The sequence below is a fragment of the Lagenorhynchus albirostris genome, chromosome 19, assembly GCF_949774975.1.
Source record: "Lagenorhynchus albirostris chromosome 19, mLagAlb1.1, whole genome shotgun sequence".
In the NCBI taxonomy this organism is placed as follows: Eukaryota; Metazoa; Chordata; class Mammalia; order Artiodactyla; family Delphinidae; genus Lagenorhynchus; species Lagenorhynchus albirostris.
Genome location: NC_083113.1, coordinates 24,255,665 through 24,269,328, shown reverse-complemented (window position 1 = coordinate 24,269,328; position 13,664 = coordinate 24,255,665). Strand labels below are relative to the sequence as shown.

At 51.7% G+C, this 13,664-nt stretch overlaps 1 protein-coding gene across 1 annotated transcript in view; it reads right to left on the bottom strand.

Moving 5' to 3' along the window:
* Positions 1-422: 422 nt before the first annotated feature.
* The window catches only part of GPT2 (glutamic--pyruvic transaminase 2), a 34,701-nt gene continuing 21,459 nt past the window's right edge, over positions 423-13,664 (bottom strand). Inside the window, exons 8-12 of the mRNA XM_060129854.1 lie at positions 12,074-12,210; positions 7,346-7,520; positions 5,464-5,619; positions 4,165-4,277; positions 423-2,890 (exon numbers count right to left, since the gene is read on the bottom strand). Of these exons, the coding sequence (XP_059985837.1) occupies positions 2,800-2,890; positions 4,165-4,277; positions 5,464-5,619; positions 7,346-7,520; positions 12,074-12,210 (672 nt within the window). The 3' untranslated portion in view covers positions 423-2,799. The remainder of the gene's footprint in view (positions 2,891-4,164; positions 4,278-5,463; positions 5,620-7,345; positions 7,521-12,073; positions 12,211-13,664) is intronic.

Genomic DNA, 13,664 nt, shown 5'->3' with positions numbered 1-13,664 from the left:
GTTCTGAATCCCAGAACCACACTTTAACATTGACATGGATCTGGGAAAGGCTAGGGAAATGAATGAAATCGCTTGTATAGGCAGCTCCCCTTTCCCCACTGGCCTCAGGACTGCTTCTCTGGCTCTCCCTGCCTGCCTGCCCTCCCCTGCCCCCTGCGAAGAAGCTGCTAGTTCCTGTTTCACTTCCACTAGAAAATCAAGGTCTGTTTTCATTTGAACAACATTCTAAAGAATCGGTGAAGTTTCCCCACCTCAAGCAATAAAAAGCAGCCCAGAGTCCTTGGAGTTGACACCTAAGAAGAAATGGAAACTGAAAAGCTGTGACTTAGGAACGTAAGAATGAACATAAGAGTGAAGATATACTATTAGTGATGTCCGCTTGATATTTAGATTTAAACTACAAAGCAAGTTAAACACAGTCACCATTTTGGACATATATTTTATTGTTCAGAAATTTCCACCAGAGCTTATCACGAAGTACCTTTGTCAGGAGATGCCTACGAGAATCCAGAACGGCAAACAGGGACAGGCAGGCCTGTCAGCTCTTCCTGCAAATCCACAAACATGGGGACAACCAGTCCGGCCTCAAGGTGCAAGGTGATGGACCAACAAGGTATAGCCCAGCATCCCCACAGGCAGATCTAGATGAACAGCAGAAAACTTCACAGGTGTGGATTTAAAGTGCGACCTCAAATGACAAACGACTTACTCTGGTGGTGCCCAAACAAGACATCAGAATCTGCAGAAAATCAAATCTATCATGATCAGCGTTCCTACCTGAATGAAGTTAACCTCCTAAACCAGCTGACCTTATTAAGTTTTTACTCATTTATTTTAAAACCAAACCAAGTGTATATGACATCTTTTTAAAAAAATCATGTAAACATTGCAAAATTTTTAGGGGTTATTTATAATCTGAAGAGATTTATTAAAAAAACTACTGGACTTGTTAAAACTACAAATACTAACCCTACCCCACCCCCCCATGAAAAAAGCAATTGTTACAAAAATATAAAAAATATACTAGCTTCTACTATTTAACCTTTCCACCAAAAATCTCACAACTCTGGGACACATCCTGGTTTTTATACCATCAACAAGCACAAGTGCAATTTTCTCAAATTTTTAAGGAAGAAAAAGTCCCCAAACATTCCCTTTGTTACTTGAGATTGTGGCTACTTTCTTCATAGGGACTGTAATGCTAGTGGTAAGGACAGTTTGAAGTTTCCTATTGCATCCCCTGCATGGACCCGCCATGGGAATTATAGCACAGGAGGCTGCTTTCAAAGCTCACTCCTTTAGCCTTTTCAGATTTCTCTCCAGTCCCTTCAATTCCACTTTGGGACTTGCTGGATCCCCAGACTCCTGAGCTGGCCTTGGCTTCCCTAACCGCCCACCAGGGAAGGCCCACAGTAGGAAAAGAGGGCGTAAGCCTGCTGCCACCCGTAGTGCCCACTTTCTGGGGGCACAGGTTGGGCCCTGCACCCAGGTTTGCTCATACCAGGGAAACTGTGCACTTGGTGGATGATCCCCCAACTCCCACCCCCTCCCCCGAGAGATGACTGATGCTACAGGACAGTCTGCAGAGTCTGGGAGGGGAGCCAGAAGCAGATGTGGAGGCAAAACACTTTGCATATAAGGTAAAACACTTCTATAAACTTTGAATCGGATCACATGTACACAGCAGCCACGCTACCAGGCACTTTGACCAATTAAGAGCTAGGAAAGGGACCAAATTCCGCTTGAAACAACTCAACAAACACTATGGGAAGGGGGTGTGGTTTAACTGTCTTCATGTCCTTAAGGATACCCCTCCCTCACTAGAACGTTTTCAGTGTTTCCTTGCCCTACTATCACCTAAAGGCTCACTCAAGCCCTTGGATGAGACTGCTTGTTTGCTGGGTAACAGTGGGATGGATCCACACACCACCAGGTAGAATCCCTCTACGTGACTGGGATATTGCTGGGCTGAACCCTGTGCCCCTGGAGTCCAAGGAGATCCCTGGACGGGCGTCCCAGCCTAAGCGTGCCCAAGAGAACCCTTCACCCAAAGCCCTCGTGTGTGCAGAGTCCTCACTACCTGCTGTGTGCTCCCACGTGGAGGCCCGGTTCAAATCGGAGCCTGGCTCACACCCACTCCTCCCCTGCAGGACCCTCTGACCTTGGCCATAGCCCCCGGTGCCCGCCACCACCTAGTCTGGCATGCGGTCCAGCCCCATGCGCTGCTGCCCTTACCATTCTTGTCTGAGAGCAGGCTGCCTGCCTCCAGGTCAGAAGGGCGGGCCCTCTCGGAGCCTCCAGTGGACTCTAGGCTCTCCTGTTTGAAGGACTAGATTTTCATACTGCTAAAGGTTTTATTTCACAGATCATGGTGGTGAGTTTGCGATTTCCAGTCCTCACCATGGTTAAGTTATACATTTCCCGACACCTTGTTTCTCCAGATCTGAAACAGCTCACCCAACACACCCTGGTTGTTTCAACCCCAAAAGACTTTTCCAAAAGCAACAACAACAGATTCAGAGAACACCACCATATATGCTGAGCAAGTCCCCTCTACTTTGGTTGCATCAAAAAACAGGGCTTCTGAGACAACCCCAATTCACATTTGCTCAGAAGAGAGGTGCTCCCAACATCAAGGCACAAAGAAAGAAGTCTCCTGGGGCAAAATGACGATGAAAGCGACCAGTGGCCTTCGTAAGGCCTGAGGCGGAGTCGCTGGGGGGGCGAATCCAGTCTGGGCTGGGTGGGCATCAGGAGGAAGGCTGAGGGCCAGGTCTCCCTCTGGGGCCTGAGGAGTCGTCACGCGTACTTCTCCAGGAACTTTATGTGAAAGTCCTTCACCTTCTGTAGAACTGTCTTTAGCTTCTCCACCGGAGGAAGAATGGTCATTCTGTCAGGAAAGAGAACAGCGTCAGTCAGAGACAAGTGGCTCTGGAAAAGGGGAGAGAAGTGAACCTGGCAGGTCACTCCTCCACCTGCAGCTGCAGAGACCAGGTGGTGCGGGCAAGTTGTGTGGGGAGGGACAGGCCTGTCTTGTCCACTGCGATGGCTCCAGGCTCTGGACAGCACCTGGCACTTGTTGAACCACTTTCTCCCACCATTCACACATTTTTTTACCCAACTCGTATATGTGAACAAAAGCAATAAGCTGGTGGCAGCATCTCAGCTCACTAACACATCCACCCATAATCACAGAAGGTCTGCCCAACACTCTGACAGGTACATAGAACTTTCTCCAGCGCACGACTCTTGGTATTTCCTATGGCTACAGAGCGAGACTCCATTCCTGCTAGACAGGCCTTTTCCATCTCCACCATCAGTCTCACAGTGAGAACCTCCAGTCATAACTTTCCTCCACAGGAATTCCCACATTGCCATGGTAACTAACTCCTCCCTCCAATACGGTCAGCCTGCTTCCCAGCCTTAAGGGCAGCCCTGGAGAAGTAACCACCTCTTGAATGACCTGGGAATTGCCAAGGTGAATCCAACAAGGGTGGAAAGGCCATCCACACCACCCACACATGTTTGTCCACTGCGGGGGGTGGGGGGTGGGGGGTGGGGCCCTACCCACGACCTTCACTGCCTCAAGACTTAGCCCCAGGTGCTAAGCCCATGACATTTCTTTTTTTAGCATCTGCTGCAGGAAACATCTAAGAGTGCTGCGCATGGAGAGGGTGCTGTTTGGAACAGAACTGGCCTCAGCGGAAGACCTGGCTGACCTGCTCCGGCTCACCCAGCAGAGTCACATGCCTGTGAAAGGAGGCACAGCAATTCCACCATGTCTCAGAGGCAACATCTCAGCAGGCTTTTGGTGCAATGGACAAGCTATTGAGCTCCTGGATGCTGTATGATACCATCACAGAGTTGAAAAGGGACAGGGGAAGGAAAAGAAAACATAGCACGGGAACACTGCAGATGGCATATGATAGATGGGGGCAGTGGAGGGGAGATAGAGCAGTCAAGGAGATGACCTTGGCGTCGCCCACAGTCTTCCTTAGTCCCTAGCGCAGGGTCTCAGCTACCTCTGCAGCAGGACAGAATGGGAGTGGGATGGGGGGACAGGGGCTCCACACATCCCAGTCTCTGTAGGTGCCTTGATGTTAAGAAGCCCAAGTTTCCCAAGACAAACCCGGGACCAGCCCGCCGGTGCAGAGGAAGTGGTACCTGAAGTGGTAGGTGCCTTCCCTCTGCCCAAAGCCACTGCCGGGCACGACACAGATGCCCGTCTCCTCCAGGAGCTTCATGCAGTAGAACATGTCGGGGGCCATCTTATGGGCCTGTGGGAGTGGGACAGAACTTAGGATTCATTCCTGGTTTCGCACTGTACAAACATTACAATCTCAAAGCCAAATACACTTGACATGGCAGGTTCTTTCCCATGGCAGGGCCCTTCTGCCCTCCCTTCCTGTGAGAACCAAGGCAGGATGCTGGGTGCTGTAAGCAGCTGGGGCCAGGAACAAAGAACCCAAAGGCCACTGTGGGACAGCCATGGGCTGCGGGGCTTCTGCTCTCCAGTGGGGAGTGCCAGCCTGTTGCCTGTGTACCCTACCCCCACGGAGCAGCTCCACAAGCATTGGCTGTGTCCTATACGCCAAGCCAGGGCCCTGAGGTCTCTGCCCAGGGGGCCTCAAGGAACAAGCCTCTCAGGGGCCCTACTGTTGGTGCTTCTCACACTTCGGTTTGCACAATCAGGCCACCTGTTAAATAGGTTCTCAGGCTCCAACACCAGAAATTCTGATTCAATCGGCTGAGGGGTGGGGCCAGATTTTGAATGTTTAACAAGGTATCGAGGAGGTAAGCAGGTAGAAGGACACTTTCAGAGATACGGCTCTGGCCCTTGATCCTCAAACCAGGGTCTGTGGCACCACCTGAGAACTTACTAGAAACGCAGAATCTTGGGCCCCTCCAAAGATTTCTTGAACCAGTATCGGCATTTTTAACAGGACCCCAGGTGATCCACGTACACACTCAAGTCTGAGAAGCGCTGCTCTAGGGTACTGTGGCGAGGTGAAAGAGACTGCTCTTGATGCTTCCCCAGCATCTGTTCAACAGGCAACGGACGCGCAGGCTCAGCGGCCATGGCTCACGGGCCCAGCCGCTCCGCGGCACGTGGGATCTTCCTGAACTGGGGCACGAACCCGTGTTCCCTGAATCGGCAGGCGGACTCTCAACCACTGCGCCACCAGGGAAGCCCTCTGTTCAGTTTTAAATGCATCATATCACATGTGGGCACCTGCCTTCAGCACACCGCTCACCTGGGGCCGGCCTCACACCTGCCGCATCAACACAGCATGCTGCAGGGCTGGGTCTCTGAGAGCCCGTCATCTTTACACACTAAGTACCATCTGACCAACGGATACACAAAGTTCAGAGCCTCTAGGGCCAACACTTTAGCTCCCCATGGCAAGAAGCAGTCCCATGTGAACCCAGTGAGAGAGCCAGCCCTGACCTGGCACCCCTGACCTGAGCTGCCTCCATGGCTTTGGCAGGGATGAAGATTCGAGGAAAGGCGTACATGGCCCCCTGCAAGGGGTTGCAGTGAATTCCTGGGACTTGGTTAAACAGGTCTTCTGTCAGCTTAGCTTTTCTGGCCAGATTACCCAAGACAGACTCTTTCTCCTGATGAGACAGAGAAAGCACAGGAGTTAGCATCTCTGGACATCATGGCTCCAGACCCTGGAAACTATCCCTTCAAACTGGGGCGTCAGGGCAGACTGGTGAAGGTGAGCTTGCGTGTGCATAAGCACAGCAAATGGGGGAGGTGGGCGAAACACACGTCCCTCTGCAGGAACTTCTTCCATAGACGCTCAGCCCATGAGGCTGCCATGTGCCCTGGGGCAGAAGCACACGGGCCACAGGTAGGTCCTAGGTAGCCTGTGTCATGGGTTCTACTCTTTTTTTTTTTTTTTTGCGGTCCGCGGGCCTCTCACTGTTGTGGCCTCTCCCGTTGCGGAGCACAGGCTCCGGACGCCCAGGCTTAGCGGCCATGGCTCACGGGCTCAGCCGCTCCACGGCATGTGGGATCTTCCCAGACCGGGGCACGAACCCGTGTCCCCTGCATCGGTAGGCGGACTCTCAACCACTGCGCCACCAGGGAAGCCCATGGGTTCTACTCTTGTACCAGGATGTCATTCCTGAAAATGAGAAAAGCCAGTCCCTGCCCATTGGTCTGAATGAACTTGGGCCTGGATGGAACACCCTAGAACATGCTTCTAGGAGACAGCCCCACCACTTCATTTTGGGGAGTCACCCTTCCCCCAATCCATGTGGTGTGTTTGGGGCACGTGATCCAGGCAAAGCACATCAGTGACAGGCTCAGAGCTGGACATGTGTCCAAAGCTGGAGCAAGCAGTCCAGCACTTCTGCAAGTACTACTGGAATGTGTGGGTGAAGAGCTGTGGCCTGCGGATGAGCGGATCAGCAAAACGTAGCATGTACACACAGGGGAATGTCACTCAGCCTTAAACAGGAGGCACAGTCCGACACATGCCACAACAGGGATAAACCCTGAGGACATCATGCTAATTGAAATAAAGTCACAAGAAGACAAACGCTGTATATGAGGTACCTAGAGTAGTCATATTCATAGAGAGTAGAGTAGAGGTTACCAGGGGCTGGGGGGGAGGGGGAAATGAGGAATTATTGTTTAATGGGTACAGAGCTTCAGTCTGGGATGATGAAAAGTTCCTGGAGATGGACGGTGGTAATGGTTGCACAACAATGAGTGTACTTTATGCATTAAACTGTTCAGTTAAAAATGATCCAAATGGTAAATTGCATGTTCTGTGTATCTTACCACAATTTTTAAAAAAGGTTGTGAATCTAGAACAGCTGGGAACTGACTTCTTGGTTATATGACCAACAAATTCCATTTCTGTTTAAACTACTTAGAGTTGGGTTTTTCTCACTTGCAGTTAAAAAGCTTTGACTGCATCACTTCAAGCTGCAAGGACAGCCTGCAGCTGTGGCCCGTGGCCTAGAATCAATGCCATGCTCATCCATCTCCCCCTTTTAGTTTAGTAACAGAATCATTCCCCTCCCACTCCCACCCAGGGTGTTCTCAGGACACAGGCCATTCCCTCTGGGCGCCTGCCCATCCGTGGTGCTCACAGGCGAGAAACAGGAAGGGGTGCACCCCGCCCCCCCCCACATGCAACAGTCCTCCCACTTCAAATACAGCCCAGCTGCATCCTGAGACTTAACCTAATTGGGGTGAGTCAGGCGCCACGTGGAACCACGAGCACCCCCGGGAGGCCATCTAGACAGAGGCTGGCCATCGAGACAATACATGGTGAACACTGGCCACAGGAGTGATGCAGACAGGCCGTGGGACAAGCTGACTCACCCTGCTGAACTGCTCGAAGGATTCCTCTCCTGGCACCGGGGGGTTCACAACGATGTCCATGGCAGCCTGCCCAGACACTGGCGGGCACAGACGCACCGAGAGCAGCTTTACCAGCTGGCCCTTGATCTCAGGGTGCAGGTTGATCACCTCCATGTAGCCTCCTCTGTAGCCACACCTAAAAGGTTGAAGACGGGGAGAGGACCCACCAGTCACAGAGAGACCTCTACTAAGTGCATCCAGCCGGCCAGAATCTTCTGTAAACATCCCCATGCCCAACACTGAGTTTCCAAGTGTGGCTGAGTTCTTGCCAGTGGAAAGTGAAAGGGAGTGATATGTGTAAATTCCACATCACTTCCTTAAAAGCATGCTCTCTCCTTCCTCTCTCCCTTTCCCCACTTCCTGAGGAATGCACACACCAGAGCAGCAGCCTCAGTGCCCCATGTTGAGAAAACAGAGCCAGCCCACCAGCCCATCTCTGAATGACCTCACGGGGCAGAGCCAGTCCTGGACTCCCCCTACCTTTGGGCTGTTATCACAGAGACACACTTCCATCTTGTTTGAGCCACTGTATTTTGGGGCCTTTTGGTTAGAGCAGCTTAGCCTGACTCTTAACTTATACGCTAGCCCTGCTCCAAAGGGGCATGTGATTCAGGCTGGGTACCCCCTGCACAGGTTCGAGAGGTGGGCATGTGAGCAGTAGCCTGAGGATTTGGCTAGAACTTTCTGATGCCTGAAAACAAAGCCAACCCAAAGGAGAGCAAAGCAGGGAATTCCCTGGTGGTCCAGTGGTTAGGACTTGGCACTTCCACCGCCGAGGGCCAGGGTTCAATTCCTGGTAAGGGAACTAAGACCCCACAAGCCACGCAGTGTGGCCAAAAAAAAAAAGGAAAGCAGCGCTGAGAAAGAAAACAAGACAAGGCCAGAAAGCAGAAAGAGATCTGGTGACACTTTTAAGCCCCCTGATTAAACTTTACTCTTTGACTTTTTAAATTTTATTTATTTATTTTTGGCTGCGTTGGGTGTTTGTTGCTGTGTGTGGGCTTTCTCTAGCTGCGGTGAGCAGGGGCTACTCTTCGTTGCGGTGCGCGGGCTTCTCATTGCGGTGGCTTCTCTGTTGCAGAGCACGGGTTCTAGGTGTGCAGGATTCAGTAGTTGTGGCTCGCGAGCTCTAGAGCACATGCTCAGTAGTTGTGGCGCATGGGCTTAGTTGCTCTGCAGCATGTGGGATCTTCCCAGACCAGGGCTCAAACCCGTGTCCCCTGCACTGGCAGGCGGATTCTTAAACACTGCACCACCAGGGAAGTCCACTCCTTGACTTTTTTTTTTTTTTGCGGTACGCAGGCCTCTCTCACTGCTGTGGCCTCTCCTGTTGCGGAGCACAGGCTCCAGATGCGCAGGCTCAGCGGCCATGGCTCACAGGCCCAGCTGCTCCGCAGCATGTGGGATCTTCCCGGACCGGGGCACGAACCCGTGTCCCCTGCATCGGCAGGCGGACTCTCAACCACTGCGCCACCCAGGGAAGCCCTCCTTGACTTTTTACTGATAAAGATTAAAAAAATTTTTTTTAAAGATTTATTATTTATTTAACTTTATTTTTGGCTCCGTCAGGTCTTAGTTGCGGCACGTGGGATATTCGTTGAGGCGTGTGGGATCTTTCATTGCGGCGCATGGGCTTCTCTCTAGTTGTGGCGTGCGGGTTTTCTCTCTAGTTGTGGCGCATGGGCTCTGTAGTTTGTGGTACGTGGGCTCTAGTTGAGGCGTGCAAACTCAGTAGTTGTGGCGCGTGGGCTTAGTTGCCCCATGGCATGTGGGATCTTAGTTCCCTGGCTAGGAATCAAACCCACGTCCCCTGCGTTGTAAGGCGGATTCTTTATTTTACTTTATTTTTTAATTTTATTTTTGGCTGTGTTGGGTCTTCATTGCTGCACGTGGGCTTTCTTTAGTTGCGGTGAGGGGGGCTACTCTTCACTGCAGTGTGCGGGCTTCTCATTGTGGTGGCTTCTCTTGTTGTGGAGCACGGGTTCTAGGTGTGCGGGCTTCAGTATTGTGGCTCGAGGGCTCTAGAGCACAGGCTCAGTAGTTGTGGCGTATGGGCTTAGTTGCTCCGCGGCATGTGGGATCTTCCCCGACCAGGGAATCGAACCCACGTCCCCTGCACTGGCATGTGGATTCTTAACCACTGTGCCACCAGGCAAGTCCCTGTAAGGCAGATTCTTTACCACTGGACCATTAGGGAAGTGCCCTGATATGGATTTTTTAAAAAGCCTCTTTGATGTAGGCCAGTTCAACTTGAGTTTCTGTTACGTATTTCCAAAAGCATCCTGACTGATATACAGTCAAATCTCATGAAAATAAGCTAAGATCATACAGTCAAAAACAAAAACAAAAACCTTTCAGAACGAAATCAGCTCCATCAGCCACACTTTCTGGACTGTGATTGATAATATTCAGACTAATAAGCACAGAAACGCAGGCATCAGCTCCTGCCTTCCTCTGTACGTGTACCACACCCACACAACCTCAGAGCAGCTGATATGATGAGACACTCGATAAAACACTTTTGGGATCAGGCTGCAGAATGAACTGGCAGAGACAGATCCCCATGTGATCCCTCAACTCGCTTTTCCAATGAGGGAAGATAAATTCTGGCATCTCGGAAATGTTTCCTGTAACAAAGCTGAAAGAAGAAACTTTCTCCTTTATTCTCTGCTGATGAGCAGAATATCAAATTGGGCAAATCAGTCTGATCCTAGGTAATCAGGATCTGAGGGCAACAGGATACCACCTCAGGTTACCAACATCCAGGGTATTACCATTAAAACAGTCATCAGTAACACAGATGGAAAGATGGGTGGGTATGTGACAAACACACTTGAGTTTGAAAAATGAGTTAATGGAGAACATATTTGTTTAGGAAAAGAGCTACACAACACATGAAAGCCTAGCAAGGAGACAGCATCACTACTGGGGTAGACCAGAAAGACCAGCATAGATCAACCCCTGCCCACATCAAATATAGCCAAGAACAGTTGGGTGACCATCCCAAGGGGACAGCTCCCTTGACCTGGCTAAAATATTTCTTGAAGCTTCACAGTTACACTGGCCTCCACACCTCCTCCTGACACCTGGCATAAAGCAGAACTCCCACAACGCTGGGGAATGAATGTCCTTAGCTGTAAATACACTGGCCTTTCCATCTCAGTCTAGTTTGTAGGTTCCTCCTCTCCTCCCCTAACTGCTGAGCAGGGAGGGCCTGGGCCCAGTCCTTGGACCTCTTCTCTATTTATACTCACCCCTGGTGAGACATCCAGGCTCAGAGATCTGTCTAACAACTCATACATTGACATCTCACAAACTTTAATCTCCAGCTGGATATCAGCCCTGAGCTGCAGACTCACACATCCATCTCCATCTGGACATCCAATAGGCATCTGCAAATTCTACACATCCAAAACCAACTTCTAATTTTACCCCAAAACCTGCTTCACACACAGCAATCCTCATCTATTGATGACAACTCTATCCTTCCTGCTGTTTGAACAAAAAACTTGGGAATCATCCGAGACTTCCCTCTCTCACACCCACCTTTTCCATCAAGCAACACCTGTCAACTCCACCTTCAAACATATCCAAGATCAAACATCTTCTCCCCACCTCTACCCTGGCCCACGATATCTCCCCTGGACCATAACAGCCTTTTGACTCGAATGCCCACTTCTGTCCCTACCCTCATCACACAGCAACCAGAGAATCTGGTAAAACATAAGTCAGGAGAAGTCACACCTCTGTGTAAACCCTCCAAGGGTTCCCATCTCACTCTGAGTAAAAGTAAAAAATAACCTAAGTAGCCCGGGTGATCTGGCCTCCTATGACTTTTTTTGGTCGCAACTTCTGCCACTTTCTCTCTCACTCCTTTCTAGTCTCCTTGCCACTCCTCAAACAGCTGCTCCTTCCACCTCAGGGCCTTTGCACGTGCTGTTCCCTCTGTCTGGAATGCTCTTTCCTCAGACATCTGTGTAGCTCCCCACAACCCCTCCCTTGGGTCTTAAGTCAAAAGCCAACTCCTCAGTGACTAGACCCCACCTCTCGGCATTCCCATCTCTTCTCTAATTATTTTTGCCCACTTGACATGTGATATTCATTTGTCTATTGCCTCTCTCTCCTCACTGAAGCATAACTCTGTGAGGGCAGGGTTGGCTGTGGTTTGCTCACTGCTATAACCTCAGTGCCGAGATCAGTACTGGACTCATAGCATGTGCTCAATAAATATTAGCTGAATGAATGAATACAGGATTGAAGCTGACTCTGGCCCCAGAGGTCACATAGTGCTGAGGCAGGGTGCATACAGAGCTCCTGCACACAGAGCTTGCCCTACTGGCCTGACAGCATTTGTCCACTCAACCTGCCTTCCCTGGCCCTCAGGGTTCAGTCAATGTCAGAGCAACAGCGACATGGCTGGCAGAAAACACTAGCGTTGGAAGCTGCTGTGAGTCCTGTTCTCATTTTCATCACAGCCTTATTTTACACGAGCCCTTGCACAAGGTCTGTCCTCACACCACCATGCTCCCTTTGGGGAGGTGTGGTCTGTCTCCTCCTGCTTCTTAGATCAGCAGAGTCGGTGGATAAGGGCAGCTGTCTCTGTCCAGCAGACTGAGGTGGGGCAGGGCGGAGAAGCACAGGGACCAAGCAGGCCCAGGGGCAGCGGGAGGGAGGTGGGGGCCCACATACTCGCCCATGTAGCCCTTGGAGGTGGAGTGGAAGGAGGCGAGCTCCACGTTGCTGGAGTACTCGGGCCCCATCTCGTAAAGCACCTTCTTAAAGGAGTGAAATCTGCAGTCTGGAGAGTACACGTTGTCCTGGTACACCTGCAGGAGGGGACGGGATGGAGACAGTCATCGCCAAGTCCCCCAGAAGCCTGAGCCACCTAGGCGCTGGCTGAGGGAGGGCACAGGTGCTCCAGGCCAAACTGCAGCCAGGCAGCCTGCCGTGAAGCCCAGCCTCGGACACCACTGCCAAGCCAGACATGCCTGAGGGAACCTTACAGAAGAGCAAGGAGGGAAGGCCTCGGGATGCATGCCCACTGGATTCTCCCACCCAGTCTCCAGATCTCCTTTCTGCCTCATGTGCCAGTGATGACATCAAGTACCCCACCTGCCCAAGCAGGTTTCCTCCCGGAGTGTGATGCTCACTTCCGTCAATGAGTGGTGAAAGCAGTTCGTGTACCTGTCCTGACCTCCGCACCTGAAGTGCTAACTGTGTACCCTCCGCACGTCACGGCACTCACCCAGCTCTCTGTCCACCATTGCTGTCAGCGCCCACACTGGACCCAGCAGCCCCCACACTGGACCAAACAGCACCCACACTGGACCAAACAGCCCCACACTGGACCCAGCAGCCCCCACACTGGACCAAAGAGCGCCCACACTGGACCAAACAGTCCCAACACAGGACCCAGCAGCCCCCACACTGGAGCGAGCAGCCCCCACACTGGAGCGAGCAGCCCCCACACTGGAGCGAGCAGCGCCTCCCTGTCCCCACACAGTCTAGCGCGCCGCAGGCAAGCGTCCCATCTGCCCTTGGAGATGAGCGTCCCATACCCAGTTTGGACATCAGGGAAACCGAGGCTCTCTGGAGTGCTGTGGGTCAGCAGGAGGGTCAAGCCAGCTGCACCTTCAACAAGCCAGGCAGAGCTTCCTCCTCCCCCACCCCTCCCTTCCCAGCCCCTGAGGGAAGAGGTTTGTGCACCAGGTCACTCTGCTGTACGTTCTCTCCTATAGAAATGAACATTTTAGGTCCATCTGCTATTATCACGGCAACAATTTGGTGGGTAAGCTCTGTGTGTGGGGCGGGGCGGTGCAGGTGCTGAGAAGCAAAGAAATGAAGCTTGTGTGTTAGAAGCTACGACTAACTAGAAATCATGCAGCAATGAAGAAATGAAAACAGGATATGACGGGTCTTTCATTTCTTTCCTTGCAGGAAAAGAATGGGCATGCCTTGTCTCCAGAACTGGGGTTCAAGAAGCAGCAGCTGTGGGGGGTTAATTAAGACTCCCCTCCTCACAGGACATAGCATCAGGCCCACCTAGCACCCACTTTCCTTGCTTGAGAAAGAGGCCCTGAATTTGCCTCAGTGAACAACACCCCCCCACTCTCTGCAGGTTTGGGGGCACAGGGCAGAGACACTGCCCCGTGTCCAGGCCTGGTCAGTTTGCATATTGCAACCACGGGGCCACAGTAATTGGCTCAGCAATGGGTATTTGACCCAAGCTGCACCAGTGAAGCTCAATTCTGAGACTTTTGCTGGAACCACCAGGAAGAAA